Source organism: Hemicordylus capensis, chromosome 2 (assembly GCF_027244095.1).
Source record: "Hemicordylus capensis ecotype Gifberg chromosome 2, rHemCap1.1.pri, whole genome shotgun sequence".
Classification (NCBI taxonomy): Eukaryota; Metazoa; Chordata; class Lepidosauria; order Squamata; family Cordylidae; genus Hemicordylus; species Hemicordylus capensis.
The window spans coordinates 245,706,010-245,727,592 of record NC_069658.1 but is presented as its reverse complement, the minus strand read 5'-3'; the positions used below and the strand labels follow the sequence as shown (position 1 = coordinate 245,727,592).

At 47.3% G+C, this 21,583-nt stretch overlaps 1 protein-coding gene across 3 annotated transcripts; it reads left to right on the top strand.

The window, feature by feature from the left end:
* The first annotated feature begins 3,826 nt into the window (after window positions 1-3,826).
* LOC128342631 (zinc finger and SCAN domain-containing protein 30-like) lies at window positions 3,827-21,367 on the top strand. 3 transcript variants are annotated; one of them, XM_053290206.1, is made up of 4 exons: window positions 3,827-3,928; window positions 9,463-10,592; window positions 11,598-11,706; window positions 13,281-21,367. In XM_053290206.1, exons 2-4 carry the CDS (start codon window positions 9,774-9,776, stop codon window positions 14,270-14,272), a joined length of 1,920 nt encoding a protein of 639 aa, XP_053146181.1. In that variant the 5' UTR covers window positions 3,827-3,928; window positions 9,463-9,773; the 3' UTR covers window positions 14,273-21,367. The 3 variants fall into 3 exon arrangements, with proteins under 3 accessions (XP_053146181.1, XP_053146179.1, XP_053146180.1); XM_053290204.1 differs by having other exon boundaries at window positions 13,278-21,367; XM_053290205.1 differs by lacking the exon at window positions 3,827-3,928 and adding an exon at window positions 7,696-7,774 and having other exon boundaries at window positions 13,278-21,367.
* Window positions 21,368-21,583: the final 216 nt, after the last annotated feature.

Below are 21,583 nucleotides of genomic sequence, written 5' to 3'. Positions count from 1 at the left end.
AGGGGTCTCCTCATGAGTAGCCGCAGTGCAGCTACTCACAATCCACAAAACCAGGTTTGCGGAGCGCTCACTTCGCAAACCCGGTTTAAGGGGTGGGTTACTTGAGCGGGTTACCCACTCAGGAACCACCGGGCTCGTAGCCAAGCCCGGTGGTTCACATGATGGGACAAAATCAGGCTAGCGTAGGCTAGCCCGATTTCGTCCCATCGTGTGAATAGCCTCAAGGTGTTGGTTATAACCTATAAAGCTCTAAACAGCTTGGGCCCTGGGTATTTAAGAGATCGTCTTCTTCATCATGAACCCCACCACACATTGAGATCATCAGGAGAGGTCCGTCTGCATTTGCCACCGACTCATCTGGTGGCTGCTCAGGGACAGGCCTTCTCCATTGCTCCCCGAGGCTTTGGAATGCGCTCCCTAGTGAAATAAGAGCCTCCCCATCTCTGGCAACTTTTAAAAAGTCTTTAAAGATGCATCTGTTCACCCAAGCTTTTAACTGATATTGTTTTGATTGCTTTATTGTTTTTAGAACATTGTTTTAAAATTTTAAATTGTGTTTTAAATTTCTTGTTTTTAAATTTCTTGTTTTTGTTTTTAATTAATTTTTTACTTTGGTTTTTATTTTGTTGTAAACCGCCCAGAAATGTAAGTTTGGGGCGGTATAAAAATATGTTGAATATATTCTAGTATTTAAGAAAGACAGTTAAAATGAGAAAAAGAGAGCAAGAAATTTCCAGTGGGCCTTAACACTAAGGATTTCACACTGATTCAAAGACAAACTCACCATTATTAGTCATATTATTAAGACATCACATTTAACTCACTTATCACAAGTAGGAAAGTAAGAGCAAATGAATACAATCCTAGCTCATAAGCTTCAGCTCAGTATTCACAAGCCCTGATTGTGAATACTGACACAAGCCCTTAACGGTTTGGGCCTGGGATACCTGAGGGACCACCTGCTCCCAAGGGTTGCTGCCCGCTTGACGAAGTCATCTGAGGGGGCTCTGCTATGGGTGCCAACAATGAGGGAGGCTCGGCTGTCGTGCACATGGGACAGGGCCTTCTCTTGCTGCCCCCAGACTCTGGAATGCTCTCCTAGTGGCTATTCACTCCTCGGTCTCCATTATGGCTTTTAGAAAACATGTGAAGACTTGGCTTTTTATTCAGGCTTTTATGTGATTGTCTCCATTGCTGCTTCCTTGTATATTGAATGGTATTTTTATGTATGTATTTTTTAAAAAAATTTAATTAGATGTTTTTATATTTTAGCATATTTAAATTGTGTAATTTGTATAGCCTTGTTTTAACTTTTTAAAAATGTGAACTGCCTTGTGATTATTTTAATGAAAAGCGGTATATAAATTTAGCAAATAAATAAATAAATAAATAAATTCTCTGTACATAGTGCCAAACTAAATGTGCACAGTGACTTATATTATATTTTTAAAAATTGATTTTTTTTACCTGTAGCCCCTTTGGGGGGCTTCCTAAAGGCCATGGGGGGGGGGGGGCTGCAAAGATTCACCCTCCCTCCACCGGCCTCTTAATTCACCACCACAGCCCGTCCCAGGCTGATTTGAGGGCCTGTTCGGGCCTGCAAAGATTGGTGCGGTGGCCATTTTGGAGGTCGCCATGCATGCTCAAATGGTCTCTGTGAGGCCTGGCAAGGCCTAGGGCCTCACAGGGACCATTTGAGCAAGTGTGGTGGCCTTTTAAAAAATAACTAGTGGGCCCGGGCACAGAGCATCTGTGCCTCTAGTGCGGCCGGGCCCACCGCCGCCTGCGCTGCGGCCGGGCCCGAGGGTGCCGCCGCCGCGGCTGCCGGGCCCGAGGGTGCCGCGGCCGCCGGGCCGGAGAGTGCTGCCGCCGCCGCTGCCGGGCCCATCGCCGTGGCCGGGCCCAGGAGTGCCGCCGCCGCCAGGCCCAGCCAGGCCCGCCGCCTCGACTCCGCGGCCGCCGTTCTCCTGGGTGCGCCAGGACCAATCAGGCGCCCCCGCAGCCCAGCCAATCAGCTGGGCTGCCGGGACGCATTTCTCCTGGGCACACCCAGGAGAAATATATATATAGATATTTTTTTTAAATGGCTGCCAAAAACAAAATGGCCACGGTGCATGCTCAAATGGCCTCTACAAGGCCTGGCATAGCCTAGGGCCTTTCAGAGGCCATTTGAGCACAAACAGTGGCAATTTTGTTTTCGGTGGCCATTTAAAAAAATTATTTTAAAAGATGGCACCCCCCTTCAGGTGGCGCCCAGGGCATGTGCCCTGCCTGCCCTACGTTAGATACGCCTCTGGTGGGAACCACAGACAAACCTCTCCAGATGATCTTAACAGGAGGTGGGGCTCATGGTGAAGATGTTATCTTAAATACCCAGGGCTTAAGCTGTTAGGGTAGCAAACTAAGCCAGACTAAATTATCCACTCACTTTGAAATGAATCAGACAAGTAAGCTATTACTAACATGTCCCATTAATTTTAGTGGGACTACTCATGATAATGATAAAACACGCCTGTATTTTACCAAGAAAACCACATGGATAGAGAAAATGGAATGATTGTTGATGTAGTGCCAGATGATGGGCCCCTCAAGTCAGAGGCAAGATACTCTAGAAGATATTCCCTACTTGCAAGAACCTCTAGTGCGGGAAGATGAAGTTAGATCAACATGCCGGTCATTACCAAGTCAGAAGGCTACAGGAATTGATGGAATAGCTACAGAAATATGGCAGGCAACAGAAGAATCAGTCAAGGCTCTAGAGGCCGCTGGTGGTTCCGCTCCGCCACTGGCTCTAGCCATGTTTGGTCGAATTCATCACGACTCTTCCTCTAGTGTAGTTCCAGCTATCACCTGAGTTGTTTCATCACCCTAAGCTTCGAGGAAAACCAAAGAGCCGAATGGACTCCACCAAGCTGGAGAGGGCATTTAGGAGAAACCATGTCAACAGCCCGGGCTGTCTCTCCATTCCAGAGAGTCATCAGGGCCTTGACAGGTCACCAGCTCTGGACACTGGAGACTCTCCAAGGGCCGTCTGGAAACCAAGCAGATCCATAAGCCTCCGGGGGCAGGCCATTCTAATCGGTCCACCACCCCTGCAGAGGGCAGATGGAGCAGTCAAACTAAACCCCACCAGATGATGATCTGCCCATGACAAGGGAGTTGTCCCCCACCTCCAGATCATTTATTACCCAGTTGGCAAAACCCAGATCCAGAGTATGTCCTCCATGTGGGTAGGGCACCAACTGAGACAGGCCCATGGTTACCATGGAGGCCATGAAATACTGAGCTGCACCTACTAGGGGGGCCTCAGGGTGGACATTGAAACCCCCCAAGACAATGTTTGGGGGAACCCAAGGCCACCTCCGAGACCACCCCCACCAGCTCAGGTAGGGAGACTGAAGTGCAGTGGGGTGGTCGGTACACCAGCAGAATCCCCAGCCCATCTCGGAGGCCCACCCTCAAGGACAAACACTCGAAATTCCGAGATTGCCTGACCGGGCACCTGGAAATGGGAAAGATCTCTCGATAGATGACTGCAGTGCCCCCTCCCCGACCCCCTAGGCGGAGCTGCTGCAAGATCAGGAAACCTGGAGGACAGAGCTGAGAGAGACCAACCCCACCCAGCAAATCCAACCAGGTCTCCGTCACACATACCAGGTCAGCATGCTCAGCCACAATCAAATCAAGAGTGTGTGCATTGTAAGAGTTAAAGTGACTAATGCTCAATTCCTAGAGAGGAGCAGAAAGGCACGTGGGAGCTCACATGATCCTGTCAAAAAAAGGAGAGGAGAGAGATAGAGAAAGGACCCCTCCCTTCCTCTTCCGCCTCCTCCTCTTTCACTTACGGCAACAAAGTGTCTGTCTTGAGAGTTGAGTCCAGCAGAAACCAGCAGGGATCCTGATGGAAGTGCCTGGATCCAGGTGACTGGTGAGTGACCAGCGAGAAAGAGAAACACGGGAAGGGAAGGAATCAGTGGGAAAGGAAATAGGAATTTGCAGCAAGATTGCTAAAGAGAGCCTCCATGTTAGGAGGTAGCATACCTTTGAAAACCACGTGTCGGGGACAAGCAGTTAGGGGAGGGTTGTGGTCTTTGGGCCTGCCAAAGGCATCAGGTTGGGCCTGATCCAGCATGGAAATTCTTGCGTTTTCGTGACAGCCAGGCGAGGAGGGTGATCAGATGCAAAAGAAGGCAATGCTGCAAAAGAAGGAATTGGAGCAGCCACAGTTATCCTGGGTTGTGTGGGGCAAGCTGTCCTTGCCCACAGCTCCCTCGGCTATATATCCCCTAAAAGGAATACGTAGGAATATAAAAGGAATATATTTTTCCTAAAGGGAAAAGAGTCCCACAGTCCTTTGCTCCTACTTGTCCTACATTGGACTTAGAACTAGGGATCCTTCTCATCAAAACTGAAAGGAATCCCTGAGCAGAAGTATCATAAGAAAAATCCCACTCACGATACACTAGGCTCGGTAAAATAATAATCAGAAACATCACACTGTTCATGCTGTAACATGCAGACTTCAGATTAACAAAGAAGTCTTTTTCAGACTAGTTGTGCAAGACATGATTTCCAACAAGGGGAAAGCAGATATTCCTCAGTGTGTGTGTGTGTGTGAGGGGGCAACACTGAACCCTCTTTATCCTTGTGGCCCGGCTATGCTGTAAATGGCCTAGGGACTTTGGTAGTGGGCAGCATACACATTTGCTAAATAAATAAAAATATTTAATTCCTAATAGTTTATTTGCAAACTGATGTGAGGACTAGCTTGGGAAATCAACAGTTACAGTACTTCTTTTGGGCCAGTTCAGACAATACTTTGCCCTCTGGCCCTTACACATGTGATAAGGATGTGCACTTGGCATGAGCACACACATTCTCCCCCCCCGATGCTCTGGGGTGTCTTTACCTAATAATGTGGGAAGGCTGTTAGTCTCAAACACTCTATAAAGGTAAAATTGTGCTGTTGAGTCTATTTCGACTCCAGGCACCTACAGAGCTCTGTGGTTTTCTTTGGAAAAATACAGGAGGCGTTTACCATTGCCTCCTCACGTGTAGTATGAGAGGATGCCTTCAGCCTCTTCCTATATTAGGGCTGCCTGAAATAGGTGTTTCCCATAGTCTAGGAAACATACCAGTGGGGATTCGAACCGGAAAACCTCTGGCTTGATTATCAAGTCAGTTCCCCTCTGCGGCATTAGGTGGCTCATGTGGATAGTGACCAGGTGTATACTTGAATGTCCCCTAGTAGGCATGCAGCAAAAGCTTGGAGGGATACTTGAGGTCTGGGCTGCTTTCCCCACTCCCTCCACTGCTATTTAATTTCTGCTTATTTTATCTCTCTTCTAGAAGCCAGTCTTTGGTATGGGTTGGGAGTAGATGGAGTAGAGACTGCAAATTGCAAAAAGGGAGCCTAAGGTCTTACTTTCGGGGTAGGTCTTACTTTCGGGGAAACAGGGTAAGAGGGAATCAACATCCATATGGACAGGGGCATAGCAAGGTTGGAGTGGGCCCAGAGACAAGATTTTAAAATGCCCCCCCCTCCCTGAAGCTCAGCTCATGAAGAAAAGAAATCTTACATGAGGCTGAATAGTGGGGTATATACCAGATCTTAACACTCACATCAATTTCGGAGGATGAATACAACTGAAGGAAGCCTGGGCAGGTGTGCAGCTGGAGGAGTCAGTCCTGTGACTTGCCTCTGGGGGGACCCCCAAGGCAGTGGGCCCCCAGACAACTGTCTCCCCTTGCCCTATGATAGTTACGCCCCTGCATATGGAATGACCTGAGGGTACATGATGCAACAGCCATGCTGAAGTTAAGGGAGGCCTGGAAGGGTGGCTGCTTGGGAACCCCATCCATGCTGCCTTGAATTCCACCATGGAGGAGAGGCAGGCTGGGAACTACCTTGGAGGTCTTCTAGTATCTAGTCCAACCCTCTGCTCTAGTCCAATCCTCTAAGAGCAGGAATCTCTTTCAGCAGCAATTCTTAAACTTGGGTCCTCAGATGTTATTGTTGGACTATAACTCCCATTACCCCCAGCCTGGGGATGATAGGAGTTGTAGTCCAACAATAACATCATGGGGACCCCAGTTGGAGAACCCCGGTGTTAACAGCAAGAATATCCGGGTCCTCTTATGTTGTTGGCCTACAACTCCCATTATCCCCCCCCCAGCCACAGTGTCTGCGAATAATGGGAGTTGTAGTACAAGATCCAGGGAAATTTGACTAGCCTCTTTTAAAACAATATTTAATGTTTTTAATAAAATTAAATACCTGATTAAAAATTGAAATCCAATTAAAATTAAAATCTGTGGGCATATAATCAATTTAAATTGATTAAATGTAATTGATTGAGTTAATCAAGCTGCATTTAAGATGAGTGTCTTTGCCACTGCTAGAATAATGGAGGAATCCACATTCTTTCCCAATCGTTCCAAAGCCTGGCTATAAAGATTTTAGCCACAAAAGCAACTCAAGCTTAGCTATATTTTATCAAGGGCTTTAATTATTGAAGTAATGTAACACAGTGAGGCATGATCAAGTTTTGTTTGTGATTATATTTGTGTCTTGCCTTTCGTCCAGAGAGCTGAGCTTCTCCCCATTTATTCACACAACAGCCCTGTGAAGTAGGGTAGGCTAAGCAATAAAGCAGGTTTAGACATGATGTGAAACCTTGCTTTATCTTAGGTTAGGTTGTGCCGTCGAGTCGGTGTCGACTCCTGGTGACCACAGAGCCATGTGGTTTTCTTGGTAGAATACAGGAGGCGTTTACCATTACCATCTCCCGTGCAGTATGAGATGATGCCTTTCAGCACTTTCCTATATCGCTGCTGCCCGATATAGGAGTTTCCCATATTCTGGGAAACACATAAAGTTTATTTAACCTGAATTGCCATCACAGCTGATCACCAAATCTTGGTTTGTTTTGCTGCACCATCGTTTGTTTAGAGGTCTATAAAATCTTGCATGGTGTGGAGAAAGTGAACAGAGATAAATTCTTCTCCCTCTCCCATAACACTAGAACCAGGGGTCATCCCATGAAATTGATTGCCAGGAAATCTAGGACCAACAAATGGAAGTACCTTTTCACACAACGCATCATCAACTTGTGGAATTCTCTGCCACAAGATGTGGTGACAGCCAACAACCTGGATGGCTTTGAGAGGGGTTTGGATAACTTCATGGAGGAGAGGTCTATCAAAGACTACTAGTCAGATGGCTATAGGCCACCTCCAGCCTCACAGGCAGGAACCTCTGAGTACCAGTTGCAGGGGAGCAACAGCAGGAGAGAGGGCATGCCCTCAACTCCTGCCTGTGGCTTCCAGCAGCATCTGGTGGGCCACTGTGCGAAACAGGATGCTGGACTAGATGGGCCTTGGGCCTGATCCAGCAGGGCTGCTCTTATGTTCTTATGATCCCACCATTAACTAGGTTTGTCTGTCTCTATGTGAGAGCAAAGCTACTGAAACAAACTCTGATTGTTGGTTCAGGGACTGGGCCAGTTCAGAATGCACGGGGCATGGAGTTTTTACAAGGGTTTCAGAGGTGCCAAACCCCAAAGTGCAAAAGGAGATCCAAATTGACCAGGGTTGTCTGAAATGGCCAGTCAGAAATTGGGTTAGGAGAGGAGTGTTGACTCATTTGCCTCTGAAACATTTGCTTCTCAGCTGGTGAGAGGGAAAGAAGGGTGAGGCCCACAACACAGAGAGCCGCTTGCAGCTTCCTTTCAACTCACTTCACCCTGCTCCACCCTCCACCATTAAACTCCTGGTCAGTGTTTGTGCCTGAGTCTGTCCTGAGAAGAAAACACTGAGAAGTATTGGCTGCCTACAGCAGCCACGGTAATAACCTGCTTTTTGGGCGTTCTGCTGCACCCACATCCCTGTGGGCAGAGGTGGAGCTCTAGCTATGGGTATGCACACAACCGCTCCGGGCAGTTCGGTTCGAGTCTGAACCGGACTTGAACCGAGCCACCAGGTCCATGTACCAATTCTGCTGAACCGGCTGGTGGTCTGGTTCATGCCTAGAACCGGGGTTGAACCAGTTCAACCCCGGTTCTATCTAGTGCTTGTAAAGGGGAATCTGGTAAGGATTGCCCTTTTCAAGCATCAGGGGGACCCTTTGTGGTTTTTAAAGGGCGGGTGGGGTGTTACCTTTCCCACTGCCACTGAGGCACAGTTCCTTGTGGGTGGCAACAGGCTGCCAGAGACTTCCCTAAGCCCTGCTGGCGTTTCCCCCCCTCATCTCGGGCCTGTGGGGGCCTGGTTTTGGCCTCCACAGAGGCCTGAACCCAGCCCTCACCAGCCCAAGATGATGGGGGTGGAGCGCTGGTGGAGCCTAGGGAAGCCACTGCCGGGCCCGAGTAGCCACACTGCCCGCCACAGATTCCCCTTTACAAGCAGTAGAACTGGTTGAACCGGGCCAAACTGGTTCGATCTAAAATGGGCCCGGTTTGGCTTGAGCTCAGACAAGCCCCCCCTCCCTTCTTTGGAAAGCCGGTTTGGTTTGAGGCTGAACCGGTTTGTACACCCCTAGCTCTAGCAACAAATCAAGAATAAATCACCAGGGCAATTTAGACACAACAGTGAACTGAAGCGCAGCTAAAACAAACAAGCCAACTACGAACTTTGGTTACAAAGCTCAGTTTGTTCGGTCAAACTGAAACTCTGATGAATCTGAGAGGCGTGTTCGGTTGGAAAAAACCGAGGAGGATGAAATTCAACTGAGCTACCACGTTGTGTCTGAACTGGCCCATTGTATGACACATAAGAACAGCCTTGGTGGACCAGGCCTCAGGCCTATCTAGGTGGACAGCTTTCTGTGCTGTGGTGGTGTGGGCACAAAGTAAACACATAGTTTGTCCATTGAGGTCATCCAGAGAGGTCCGTTTGGTGGCTACTCATGAACGGGCCTTCTCTGTTGCCACCTCAAGGCTTTGGAATGTGCCTCCTGCCAAAACAAGAGCCTCGCCATCTCTGACAGCTTTAAAAAAAAAAATACTCTGATGCATTTATTCTCCAAAGCTTTTAACTAGGATTGTGGTTTTAAACTGCTTTAATGTTGTTAATTTCAGTTTTGATTTGTTTCATGTTGTAAACCACCCAGAGACATGAGTTTGGGGCAGATTTATAAATATACTAAAGAAATATTAATAGTGATGTCCAACCCTAGCAATAATGGTTGGCCCAAAGTCACGCTGTAAATTTGTATATGCAGATCAGGAACACCAGAGGTGGGAATTAAGTATTCTGGAAGCTACTGTCAGTTCCTGGGCTTCTCTGAAGTAGCTCTCCAGGCATTTGGCCCTGCTTCTCCTTTCCTTCTCTTTCAGCAAATACTGCTGCAGCTCTGACTGGGGTCCTGACCAGGCCATTTTAAAAAAGAATGTTCTCTCTTTTGGTTCTCAGAATTGCTTTTACTTTCTCTCTTATTCATTTATCTCCATTTACTTTCCCCAGAAAGCCGCCGACTTAGGAACATAAGCAGCTGCCATATACTGAGTCAAACCATTGTTCCATCCAGCTCAGTATTGTCTGCACAGACTGGCAGCGGCTTCTCCAAGGCTGCAGGCAGGAATCTTTCTCAGAGACAGCCCAGCCCAGCCCACCCTGCAGGATCAGGCGGTGGTATTTGAACATCTGTGACTGCCTTCTGTGGAGTCAGACCCCTGGTCTGCTTCCATCTAGCAAGCACAGTACTGTGGGCTGCTTTCCAGGCACGTGGATAGAGGTTTTTTCCAACTGCCTTTATAAGACGGGGGTGGCGGGAGATGGAAGTCGAGCTGTGTGAAATGGCAGCCCTGAGTCCCCAAGGCGAGGCACTGACAGAGGAGGAAATACAGCTCACAATTAAAACAGAAGAGCCAGACATGCCAGTCCTTGAACCCGTGACGGGCTCCAAAGCAGCAGAGAAGGCTCCTCACGTCATCGAAGCTGGGAGTATCCTGGAATTTCTGCAAAGGGCGTCGGGAAAGCAGTTTATGCAGGTTCCAGGTGAGGGGCTGCTGCAGCAGTGGGAGGCCCAGTGGCAGGAGTTCCTGAGGACACTGGAATCCCCCTCCTCAGGTTGGGGAATCTCACAGCTGCCAAAGGAGCCCACACCGTGGGAGGATACGAAGGCTTTCCTGGCCTCCTTCGAGCAAGTGGCCGAAGCCTGCCAGTGGCCCAAGGAAGAGTGGGTGACCCGGCTCCAGCCAGCCCTCAGCGGAGAAGTCAAGCAGGCCTTTAGCACACTGGAGGCCGGAGACAGAGAGGATTATGGGACAGTGAAGGCAGCCATTTTGCGAAGCGACACTTTCAGCAGGGAGAGAAAGCGCCAGCAGTTCAGGCATTTCAGCTACCAGGAGGCCAAGGGGCCCCGAGGGGTTTACAGCCAACTGCAGGAACTTTGCAATCAGTGGCTGAAGGTGGACAAACACTCCAAAGAACAGATCCTGGAGCAGCTGATCCTAGAGCAGTTCCTGGCCATCCTGCCCCAGGAAATGCAGACCAGGGTGAGGGAAGGCGGTCCGGAGACCTGTGCCCAAGCGGTGGCCTTTGCGGAGGATTTCCTGGTGGAGCAGCCAGCAGCTAAGAGCCCGGAACAAGAGGTACTTCATCCTGATAATGCAGACTCCAGCTGTCCCTCCCTACTTACCAGGGACAATCTCAATTTTCTGTCTCTCTCTGGTCAATCATTGCCCCTACTTTATCCCAGGTTTTGCCTCTTGGGGATGCCGTGTTCAGTTCTTTTTGCTTGAGATGCTAGAGCAGTAATTCTTTTCAGCATTCAGCTCCCTGCCTGGGTCTGTTGAAATTAAATCTCCAAATTAAATCAAATTTAATTTTGAAATTAAAGGTCCCAGGTCCGTCTTATGTTTAGTGTATCTGCATGTGTAAATAGGTGGGTTTTTTAAAATCATGGCAGTGCTGTTTTAGTGTGTGTGGTTTTAACTTATTTCTTGTTGTGTTTTTACTTAAGTAAGTGTGTGTGTGTGTGTGTGTGTGTGTGTGTGTGTGTGCAAACTACCTACAACCATTTTGGAGTGACGGGACAGGGTATAATTTTTTTTAAAGCATACTATGACATTAAGGCCATTTAACCCCTGCTAACTGTGCAAAGAGTCACCTTTCAAAGTGGTGGCCCTCTTATATTTAGCAGGGGGAGAACACTATTCAGTGTCACTATTCAGTGCAGCCTAGGCTCCCTCCCACTGGCTGTTGCTGGTGTCTCCCTTGGGTTTCTTTTTGGACTGTGAGCCCCATTGGTACAGGAAACCATCTTCAGGCTCTGGCACACAATTTGGGAATCAGCCCTGCTAACTGGGCCATCTGGCAACATTCAGAGTGGTGGCTTGCTTATATTTACGATGGGGAACACAACTGATCTTGTTCATCTTTAGCACAGCATCCTTCCTGTGGCTTTTTAAAAAAAGTGTGAGCCTTTGTGGGGCAGGGAACCATCTTATTTTTCGTCTTCTTTTCAACCTAAACCGCAATAAGAAGTTTTTCTGTTGAAAAGGTTATATAAATAACAACAGGGGATGCTGGTTGGAAACAATCCTATTCCTCCTTAAACTTTCCAATTTTGTTACTGTGACCTTCATGCGATTCAGGTGCTCAAGGAGACAGCAGATGAGGCTCACTTAGTTACGGAGCAGATGCAGGTGTGTGGAGAGGCTGGACAGGAGATCAGCAGTAACAACAATGCCAGTGTGACTTTGGGTAAGGCTATATTTTGTGTCGTAGTGAATGGTCTTGTCTCCTGTTTTTATGGAGGGCTGTTCCATATCAGGGGGAACATATCCATCATGACCAGTGGAAATCAGCAGAGCTGAACTATACAGGTGATCCTCCAATGTTCTTTATTATTATTTGGGGACAGGGCTGTGGCATCACCCCACCACTGGGACACCTTCAGGCTTCTGAGATGACACATTACCTCACAGCTGGTCCCTGCCAGTCCTCCCGCAGTTACAGGTCAGGGGAGCCAAATTCCCCGTATGAGTAGCTTAACTGGTACCTCCCTAGTCTGCCCCAGTTGCAGATATGCAAGATCCATTGGGAAACAGTGGTTTGAGAAATCCCTACAGAATCAAACCATGGTTTGATACCTCGTTAACAAGAAGAATCACATATTTCTCAGAGCTCCTTGGAGGAAAGGTGGAATAAATATTTTTGTAATAACTATGCTTACGGAGCTGAGCCCTTTCTCATGATCTGTGAGAAAGGGCTTGAAGGAGCAGGGGAGGAAGCCCCAGAAAGCTTACCTCCCCTGCAGACGATCCTCATTGTTGTTCTGGGTGCGGAGATCATGCGCCCAGATGGGCAACTGCCTCCTCAGGCAGCATGGAGGGTCGTAGGCCAGTAGCTGAGGTGAGCCAGAGATACACCCCCTGTCTGGCCTCTCAGGGAGGCCCTGGATGCTACCCCAGCTTGCCTTGTGCTGCCTCACAGCCATTGATCCCGATACCAAAGGGGCTGAGCTCACCTGGAACAACCAGAAGTTCATGAAGAGTGTGGGTTCACACTTAACACGCCTCTCGGTGGAAACAGCACTTGGTTTAGCAAGCCAGCTTCAAATCTTGATTAGAAATCTCTGTTTGAGGCCCCATGTGAACCTCTGGTTCCTGCCTCGGCGTGGGTTCACACGATTGTGGACAACTGGGTGACTGAGATTGCAAGTAGGTTCTGCATGATGCATGAACCCACCCACTGAGAGATAAACCTAGATCATGAGAGGTAAGTAGAAGAGGCGGGGCCTGAACAAACCACAACACCGCCTAGAGATGTACATATCAAATATGATAGATAAATATGGCAAAACAAACCACCAAGATCTGATTATTATAGGCCCATTCACATGTTCAACACTCATGAGTGTACAGTGTACACAGGTACAGTCATTCACATGTAATGCTGGATGCAGGTATTTAAGTACATTTCCCTTCTGAACCATGCATTTCAAGGGCCTGTATCCAGGTTCACTTTTAAAATGAAAACCAGCAGTCATTCACACAAACACATGTATGAGCATACATACAGACATTTGTTTAGGCGTACAGCATAATGTCTGAATTGGGTTCATCAGTGGTGCCAATCCAGGTTTGGATTTATCCTAGTAAAATAAATGATGGTTCTGTGTGATGTCCGAACCTGCCTGCTGTAGGCTTTAATATTTATGTCTCGTGTCTCATTTGTTTATCTGGGGGTTGTGTTATGCTGCTTTGAGTACAAATATTGCAGTCTTTCATGCAGTGGTGTATGTGCTCGTTCTCTCTCTCTCTCTCCCCCAGCAGGTCATGAACTGACAAATGAGGATATAAAAACTGAACAGGCAGAGGAAGGTTCCTTGCAAGTGGAACCCAACAGGCCATCACTGGGAAGAACAGAACAGAATGGGTTGGTGCGAGAGACTAAAAAGAGCCCGATGAAAAAAGCTGGCAAGAAGATCAAGGCAGCCCAACCGGAGGCCCAGAAGGGCAAGAAGCAAAGTGCATCTCCTCAGAGTGGGAAGAAATCGTCCTTCACGTGTTCTGACTGCGGGAAAAGCTTCTGCCGACGCTCCTACCTTTTCCAGCACCATCGAATCCACACGGGCGAAAAGCCCTACACATGCTCCTACTGCCAAAAACCCTTCCGGGAACACTCACACCTCACAAAGCACGAGAGGCTGCACACAGGGGAGAAACCGTACAAATGTTCAGACTGTGGCAAGACCTTCCGCCAGTCCTCAAATCTCCATAAGCACACGAAGATGCACATTGGGCCACCCATCTACAAATGCTCCGACTGCGGGAAGAGCTTCAGCCAGCGCGCCAAGTTCTCCCAACATCGTAAAATCCACGTCCGAGGGAAGAATTATCCATGTTCTCACTGTGGGGAAAGCTTTGAACAGTTCTCGCTCCTCTACGAACACCAGCAAACCCACGCGTCGGAGCGGGCTTTTAAATGTACTGTGTGTGGGAAGACCTTTGATCACCGCTCGAGTTACCTGAAGCACAGAGTGACCCACACGGGAGAGAAGCCCTATAAATGCACCACCTGCGGACGGCGCTTCAGCCAGTCCTCAAATCTTCATAAGCACAACAAAATCCACACGGGAGAAAAGCCCTACAAGTGTTTGACCTGTGGGAAGTCCTTCACACAGAGTTCCCATCTCAGCCTGCATCAAAACACCCACAAAGGGTTTAAATCTTATACATGCTTAAACTGTGGCGATACCTTCACCAACCGGTCACATCTTATGAAACACAAGCTGAGCCACGCAGAAACAAAGGCTGCTGCATAGGTTTGAAATGCCACTTCGTTTTAAAAGGCATAGGAATTGGTTTTAAAAAGGCTTGGACAGTATTGAAGTGTATTTTGCCTTTATATCAAGCAGCAGGTATAGCACAGCAGCTAATACAATGAGTTGTGAATTGAAGAGTCCCTAGTCTGAATTTAAGGACATAAAAAGAGCCTTGCTGGATCAGGCCCAAGGCCTGTCTCGTCCAGCATCGTTTTCCCACAGATGCCTCTAGGAAGCCCACAAGCAGGAGATGAAGGCATGCCCCCTTACCTCTGTGGCTCCCCTGCAACTGGTATTCAGAAGCATCCTGCCTCTGAACCTGGTGGCACCTATAGCCACCCAGACCATTGATAGAACTGTCCTCCTCCATGCATTTGTCTATGCTCCTTTTAAAGGCATCCAAGCTGGTGGCCCTCACCACATCAGAATCTCATTTCTTCACAATATCACGTGAAAGCCTGATTAGAGTGCATGATTGTCAGCTCCACCCAACTGCAGGAATGTGACCTACCTTACAAGATGGTTGTATGGACTACAGCACCCACATGGCTGCGAAGTGCCTTTTGGTGACAGCTTTTGGTGCAAAGATTCCAGCTGCTCTGATGCTTTGAGGAGAAAATGGGTGAAAGGCCAAAAAAGACACACTTTGTCAAACATAAGAGGCTTTTTTGGTAGTTGGGAGTTTAATTAGATGTTAGCAGTTCCCTTCTTCGGGACACTGTTTCCAGAAACCTTATGAGCACAAGACAGAGAATGGGTGAGGGGAGATTTATGAAATTTGTTGCCGCACCACATAGGAAGCATCTACTAAGTTGGACAATTGGTCCATCTAGTTCGGTATTGTTTACTCTGACTGGCAGCACTGATCTATGGACCCATTCTGCTGTCAGTGGCTTTCTGAATAATGCTGATATGGGAGATCTCCATGCCTGGCTGCCAGAAATGATGCGATTTCTGGCCATTTATCCACAGCAGGAAGGGATACATCTTCATGCAAAGGCTGCTGCCAGTGGTCTCCATAGGATGTTGGTAACATGCATGCATGACAGGCTGCAGTATCCAGGTCTTGAAAATTGGGGGAATTTTGTTCTGCAGGATTTTTTTTTTTTTTTTTTTAGGGCTGCAACATTAATTGCAGTTTTAATTGACTAACTTGGAAGACCAACTTTTTAAAAAATGCCCCTACTTAATTGGGTAACACAGCCTTTTGGGGGTAGTATTTCTAATTCAGTACCAGAATTTTCCAATAATGATATGCTTTCCCCCCTTTAGTAGCAGCCTCAGTCCATGCTACTTATAATACACTGAGATACACATTTTAGGGGGAAAGGGGGCATTTTACAAGTAATACGTGGCATGCTTCACAGAGCTGCTTCTTTCTTTGCCCCTCAACCATGAGCTCCTGCCTTCTCCTCTCCCTGAACCAATGGGGTCATATCAGCTCTAAATGTCTGGACAATCATTCCAATCAGTAATCTGCCTGCCTCTCCATCTTAATGTACCATGTACTGTAGAATATAAGTGCAAGAAGTTCCTAACCCTGCCAGCAAGAATACTGTTTCCTGCTTCTTACCAAGGCAAATTATAGAATGTGTACTTACTAGCAATAGCTCTCCTTGTCCAGGTAACCCTGGGGCAAAGAGAAACAAGATAGAACATAAGAAAAGCCCTGTTGGATTAGGCCCAAGGCCTATCTAATCCCAACACCCTGTTTCACACAGTAGCCCAACAGATACCTCTGGGAAGCTCACAGGCAAGAGCTGAGGGCATAGCTGTCCTCCATAAGAACACCCCTGCTGGATCAGGCCCAAGGCCCATCTAGTCCAACACCCTGTTTCACACAGTAGCCCACCAGATGCTGCTGGAAGCCTACAGGCAGGAGTTGAGGGAATGCCCTCTCTCCTGCTGTTATTCCCCTGCAACTGGTACTAAGAGAGGCATCCTGCCTTTGAGGCTGGAGGTGGCCTACAGCCCTTTGACTAGTAGCCAATGATAGACCTTTCTTCAATGAAGTTATCCAAACCCCTCTTAAAGCCATCCAGGTTGTTGGCTGTCACCACATCTTGTGGCAGAGAATTCCACAAACTGATTATACCTTGTGTGAAAAAGTACTTCCATTTGTTGGTCCTAAATTTCCTGGCAATCGATTTCATGGGATGACCCCTGGTTCTAGTGTTATGTGAGAGGGAGAAGAATTTCTCTCTTATCCACTTTCTCCACACCATGCATGATTTTATAGACCTCTATCATGTCTCCCCGCAGTCGTCTTTTTTCTAAACTAAATAGCCCCAGGTGTAACCTTGCCTCATAAGAAAGGTGCTCTAGGCCCCTGATCATCTTGGTTGCCCTCTTCTGCACCTTTTCCAGTTCTACAATGTCCTTTTTTAGATGTGGTGACCAGAATTGTACGCAGTGCTCCAGGTGCGGCCGCACCATAGTCTTGTCTAAGGGTATTATAATATTAGTAGTTTTATTTTCAGTCCCCTTCCTAATGATCCCTAGCATGGAATTTGCCTTTTTCACAGCTGCCGCACATTGAGTCAACACTTCAATGAGCTGTCCACCACGACCCCAAGATCCCTCTCATGGTCAGTCACCGACAACTCTGATCCCATCAGCATATACTTGAAGTTGGGGGTTTTTTATCCCAATGTGCATCACTTTACACTTGCCAACACTGAACTGCATTTGCCATTTTGTTGCCCACTCCCCCAGTTTGGAGAGATCCTTTCGGAGCTTCTCACAATCTGTTTTGGATTTCACTACCCTAAAGAGTTGTTATCATCTGAAATTGGGCCACCTTGCTGCTTACTCCTGCTTCTAGATCATTTATGAATACATTAAAAAGCACCGGTCCCAGTACAGATCCCTGGGAGACCCCACTTCTTACTTCCCTACATTGTGAAAACTCGCCATTTATCCCTACCCTCTGTTTCCTGTCTTTCAACCAGTTAGCAATCCACACGTGTACTTGTCCCCTTATCCCATGAATTTATCTAAACCCCTCTTAGTCATCCAGGCTGTCGGCAGAAACAATTTCCTTCAATTTTAAGTTAAAAGCTCTGTGTACAATACACAAAGGGCACATTCTAATTGGAAAATTACAGGTACTTATAGAAACTGCAGTACGGCATGCCATCTTGGAAGAAGTATTCCCCCTCTCCATTTTCTCTCAGGCACAGGAGGGAATACCTCTTCTAACATGGAGTTGAGCACAACCCACAAGTCCATCATCTTGAAGCAAACAAAAGAGGTATTCCCTCCCATGTGTGAGAGGAGAGAATACTTCTTTTGAGATGCATTTTCTACATCCTGACATCATCTAGGATATTTTTTGCTTCAGATTTAATAGATTTTTAAAAGATTTAATAGGTTGATCATTTGAAAATATCATGTGATAGCCCCACCCTTCTTGTTGTTGCTCCTTCTGGGACTATCCATTTATATCTGCAAATTATAGAAGCATAGAAACTGTCTTATACCAAATCCGGCCACTGGCAGATTTAACCTGGTATACAGCTCTCCAGGGTTTCAGGGCAGGAGTCTTTCCTAGCCCTATCAGGAGATTTCAGGGATTGAATCTGGAACCTTCTGTATGCAACACAGGTGCTCTACCACTGAGCTCTGGCCCTATCCCAATCTATTCCCCTAGAGGAGAGAGATAAGGTACATAGGAAGCTGCCATATACTGAGTCAGACCATAGGTTCATCTAGCTCAGAATTGTCTACACAGACTGGCAGCGGCTTCTCCAAGGTTGCAGGCAGGGCTCTCCCTCAGCCCTATCTTGGGGATGCCAGGGAGGGAACTTGAAACCTTCTGCTCCTCCCAGAGTGGCTCCATCCCCTATAGAGAATATCTTACAGTGCTCGCACATCAGGTCTCCCATTCATATGCAACCAGGGCAGACCCTGCTTAGCTAAGGAGACAATTCATGCTTGCTACCACCAGACCATCTCTCCTCTCAGAGGTCATAAGAAAATAACAGCCCTGCTGAATCCGGCCCAAGACCTATCTAGTGCAGCATCCTGTTTCACACAGTGGCCCCCCAGATGCCTCTGGGAAGCCCATAGGCAATTGCTGAGGGCATGCCCTCTCTCCTGCTGTTGCTCCCCTGCAACTGGGATTTAGAGGCCTCTTAGCCTGGAGGCAGCCTATAGCCCTCAGACTAGTAGCCATTGAGAGACTCAGTAAAATTATCTAAGCCCTTCTTAAAGCCATCCAGGCTGGTGGTGGCTGTCACCATATCTTGTGGCAGAGAATTCCATAGGTTGATTATATATTATGTGTAAAAGTACCTCCTTTTGTTGGCCCTAAATTTCCCAACCTTCAGTTTCATGGGATGATCCCTGGTTCCAGTGTTATGTGAGATGGCAAAAAAATTATCTCATAATGTTATAGACATTATAACATGTTGCCCCTCAATTGTCCTTTTTTAAAAAACTAAAATGCCCCAGCCTTTGTAGCCTGGCCTCATAAGGAAGTGCACCAAGCACTGCAGCTCACCCATCTTGGCTCACTGGCTTCTGGCATTGGCATAAGAGAATAACATCCCCTACCTAGTGTGTGCAATCTTTTTTATGGCCATTTGATCTCTTTGGCCAGCTAGCACATCCTTTTGCCTGCTCTTTACCTAGTTCTACTCTGCCCCCTTCTGGTTTATCTGAAGCACTTACACTCTCACATCTTAAGGGATGGCATTTGCTGAACTGGTCCTTAGGTTAGGAAGAGTTGGCTGATAACTGCTAGGTTGGGGGGACAGATGCAGTGTGGGCTTTGCAGTCTTCATGGATTTCCTTGATTATTTGGGGGAAAGCAGCATTCATTGGCTGCATTAGTGCTGGAATAACACAAGAGGCCACTCAGAGCCCTCCACTGATAAACATAGGAAGCTGCTTTTTACTGAGTCCATGGTCCAGCCAGCTCAATATTGTCCAGTCTGACCGGGAAGAGCTCTGCAGCATTTCAGGGGTCTCTCCCTACCTTACTTGGAGATGCCAGGGATTGAACCTAGGAGTTTCTGCATGCAAAACAGGTGTTCTGCCCCTGAGCCATGGATGCTCCTGATAATTGTAGGTGGTGCTTTCTACTGAGTCAGACTACTGGTCCAACCCACTCAATATGGTCTACTCTGACTGGCAGCAGCTTTCCCAGGTTTTAGGCAGGGGTGTTTCCCAGCATTTGCTGCAGATGCCAGGGATTAACCCTGAGATTTCCTGTATGCAAAGCATACAGGAACTTATTCCTAAATTACAGCCTCTCTCATAAAAAGGACTGCTATGTTAATAGTCCATGAATTGTCTATGGGTTATTAGTAGCATGCAATACAGCATATTATATAGGAAGCTACTACTTTAAATTCTAGTTCAAAGTGTTATATAAAAGGGGTGGGTTTTCAATAGATTTTTTTTTCATGGATTGCCAGCAAATGGCCAGCAGATGATGCTAAGAAATAGTGCAACTTCATTCAACATCCTCCAGATCAACTGAGTAAATCTCTCATCGCAATTTGTGCTCATATTAGAATAAATTATTCTAGACCCTTTCCAATTTGGCTTTCGCCCTGGGTTTGAGACTGAAATTGCCTTTGTCGCCCTGGTGGATGACCTACTCTGGGAACTAGATGGGGGAATGCGTCCCTGTTGGTTCTGCTGGATCTCTCAGTGGCATTCGAAACCATTGACCATGGTATCTTTCTTGACCACCTCTCAGGTATAGGGAAGTCCAGGGGGTGGAGGCGGTGCATTGGAGTGGTGGTGGTCCTTTCTTGCAGGGAGATTCCAGAAGGTGGTGCTGGGGGACTTCTGCTCAACTCCTTGGCCCCTGGCCTGTGGGGTCCTAGAATGTTCAATATTGTACCCCATACTGTTTAACATCTACATGAAACCACCGGGAGAGGTCATCCGGAGGTTTGGACTAAACTGTCATCAATATGCAAATGACACTCAGCTCCGCCTTTCCCTGACATCAGGTCCTGGGGAAGCAGTGGATGTACTGAACCAGGGGGCTGAAGGTGGTGATGGGCTGGATGTGGGGTAGCAAACTGAGGTTAAATCCAGACAAGACGCAGGTGCTGCTGGTCAGTAGAAAAGCCAATTGGACTAGGGTGATGCAACCAGCTCTGGATGGGGTTGTATTCCCCTTGAAAGAGCAAGGACCTAGTGCTACTTTTGGATGCTCAGGTGGAGGCAGTGGCCAGGTATACCTTTGCACAGTTTGGCTAGTGTGCCAGCTGCATCCCTTTCTCAAGAAGGCAAGTCTGGCCATGGTTACCCATGCCTTACATTGCGACTAGATGCACTTTACGTGGGGCTGCCCTTGAAGACTATTCAGAAACCGGTTGGTGCAGAATGCATTTGCCAGGGTTCTCTCTGGAACTGCTCACTTGGAGCATATTATACCTGTTTTGAAAGAGCTGCACTGACTGCCAATTGTTTCCGGATCCAATTCAAGGTGCTGGTTATTACCTTTAAAGCCCTTAATGGTTTGGACCCTGGATACTTGGAGGGCCACCTGCTCCCAAGGGTTTCTGCTCACCCAACAAGGTCATCAGAGGGGCCTTTGCTCCGTGTGCCCATGTTAAGAGAGGCTAGATTGTCCTGCACACAGGACAGGGCCTCTGTTGTTGCCCCCAGGCTCTAGAATGTTCTCTCAGTGAGTGTTTGTTCTTTGGCATCTGTGGCTGCTTCTTAAAACAAAACAAAACAAAATACATTTTTATTTGTTCAGGCTTTTACCCCTTAGGGGCTATCAGGTTTCTCAGCTTTCCTGCTTCTGTTTATCTTTTTATGGTGGTTTTTTGGTTTAGGAATTTCCTCCTAATGTGCCATTGAAATTAATGGGAACTGAATTATTACTAACTTGTCTCACTGATCTCAGCAGTGCTTAGTCATGACCAATTAGTGTGGACATAGGGCAAATCTATTGCTAGTCTGCCGCTCTGGTTTTTTTTGCTTTGTGTATTGCCCTGTTACCTTTTTGTGTGTGTGGTTATGCACATTTCATTGTGTTGCTGTTTTTAATACTCTGTTAGCTACCCTGAACCATGATGCTGAAGGTATGGATTTCTAAGACAAATAAAACCCACATTTCCTGTCCTGTTTATCCCCCTACAGAAGCTAAGAACACGTAACAAAACCAAATATATCTTGTTCCTTCGTCCTTATCCTTCTATTGCCTCTTCCTATGGTATACTGTAGATTGTATGCTCTTTGGAGCAGGGACCTGCCTTCTCATTTGTTACTCTGGAAAGCACCATGTACACGAATAGCGCTATATAACCCAATAATACATTCTCAAGTATGGGATCAGAA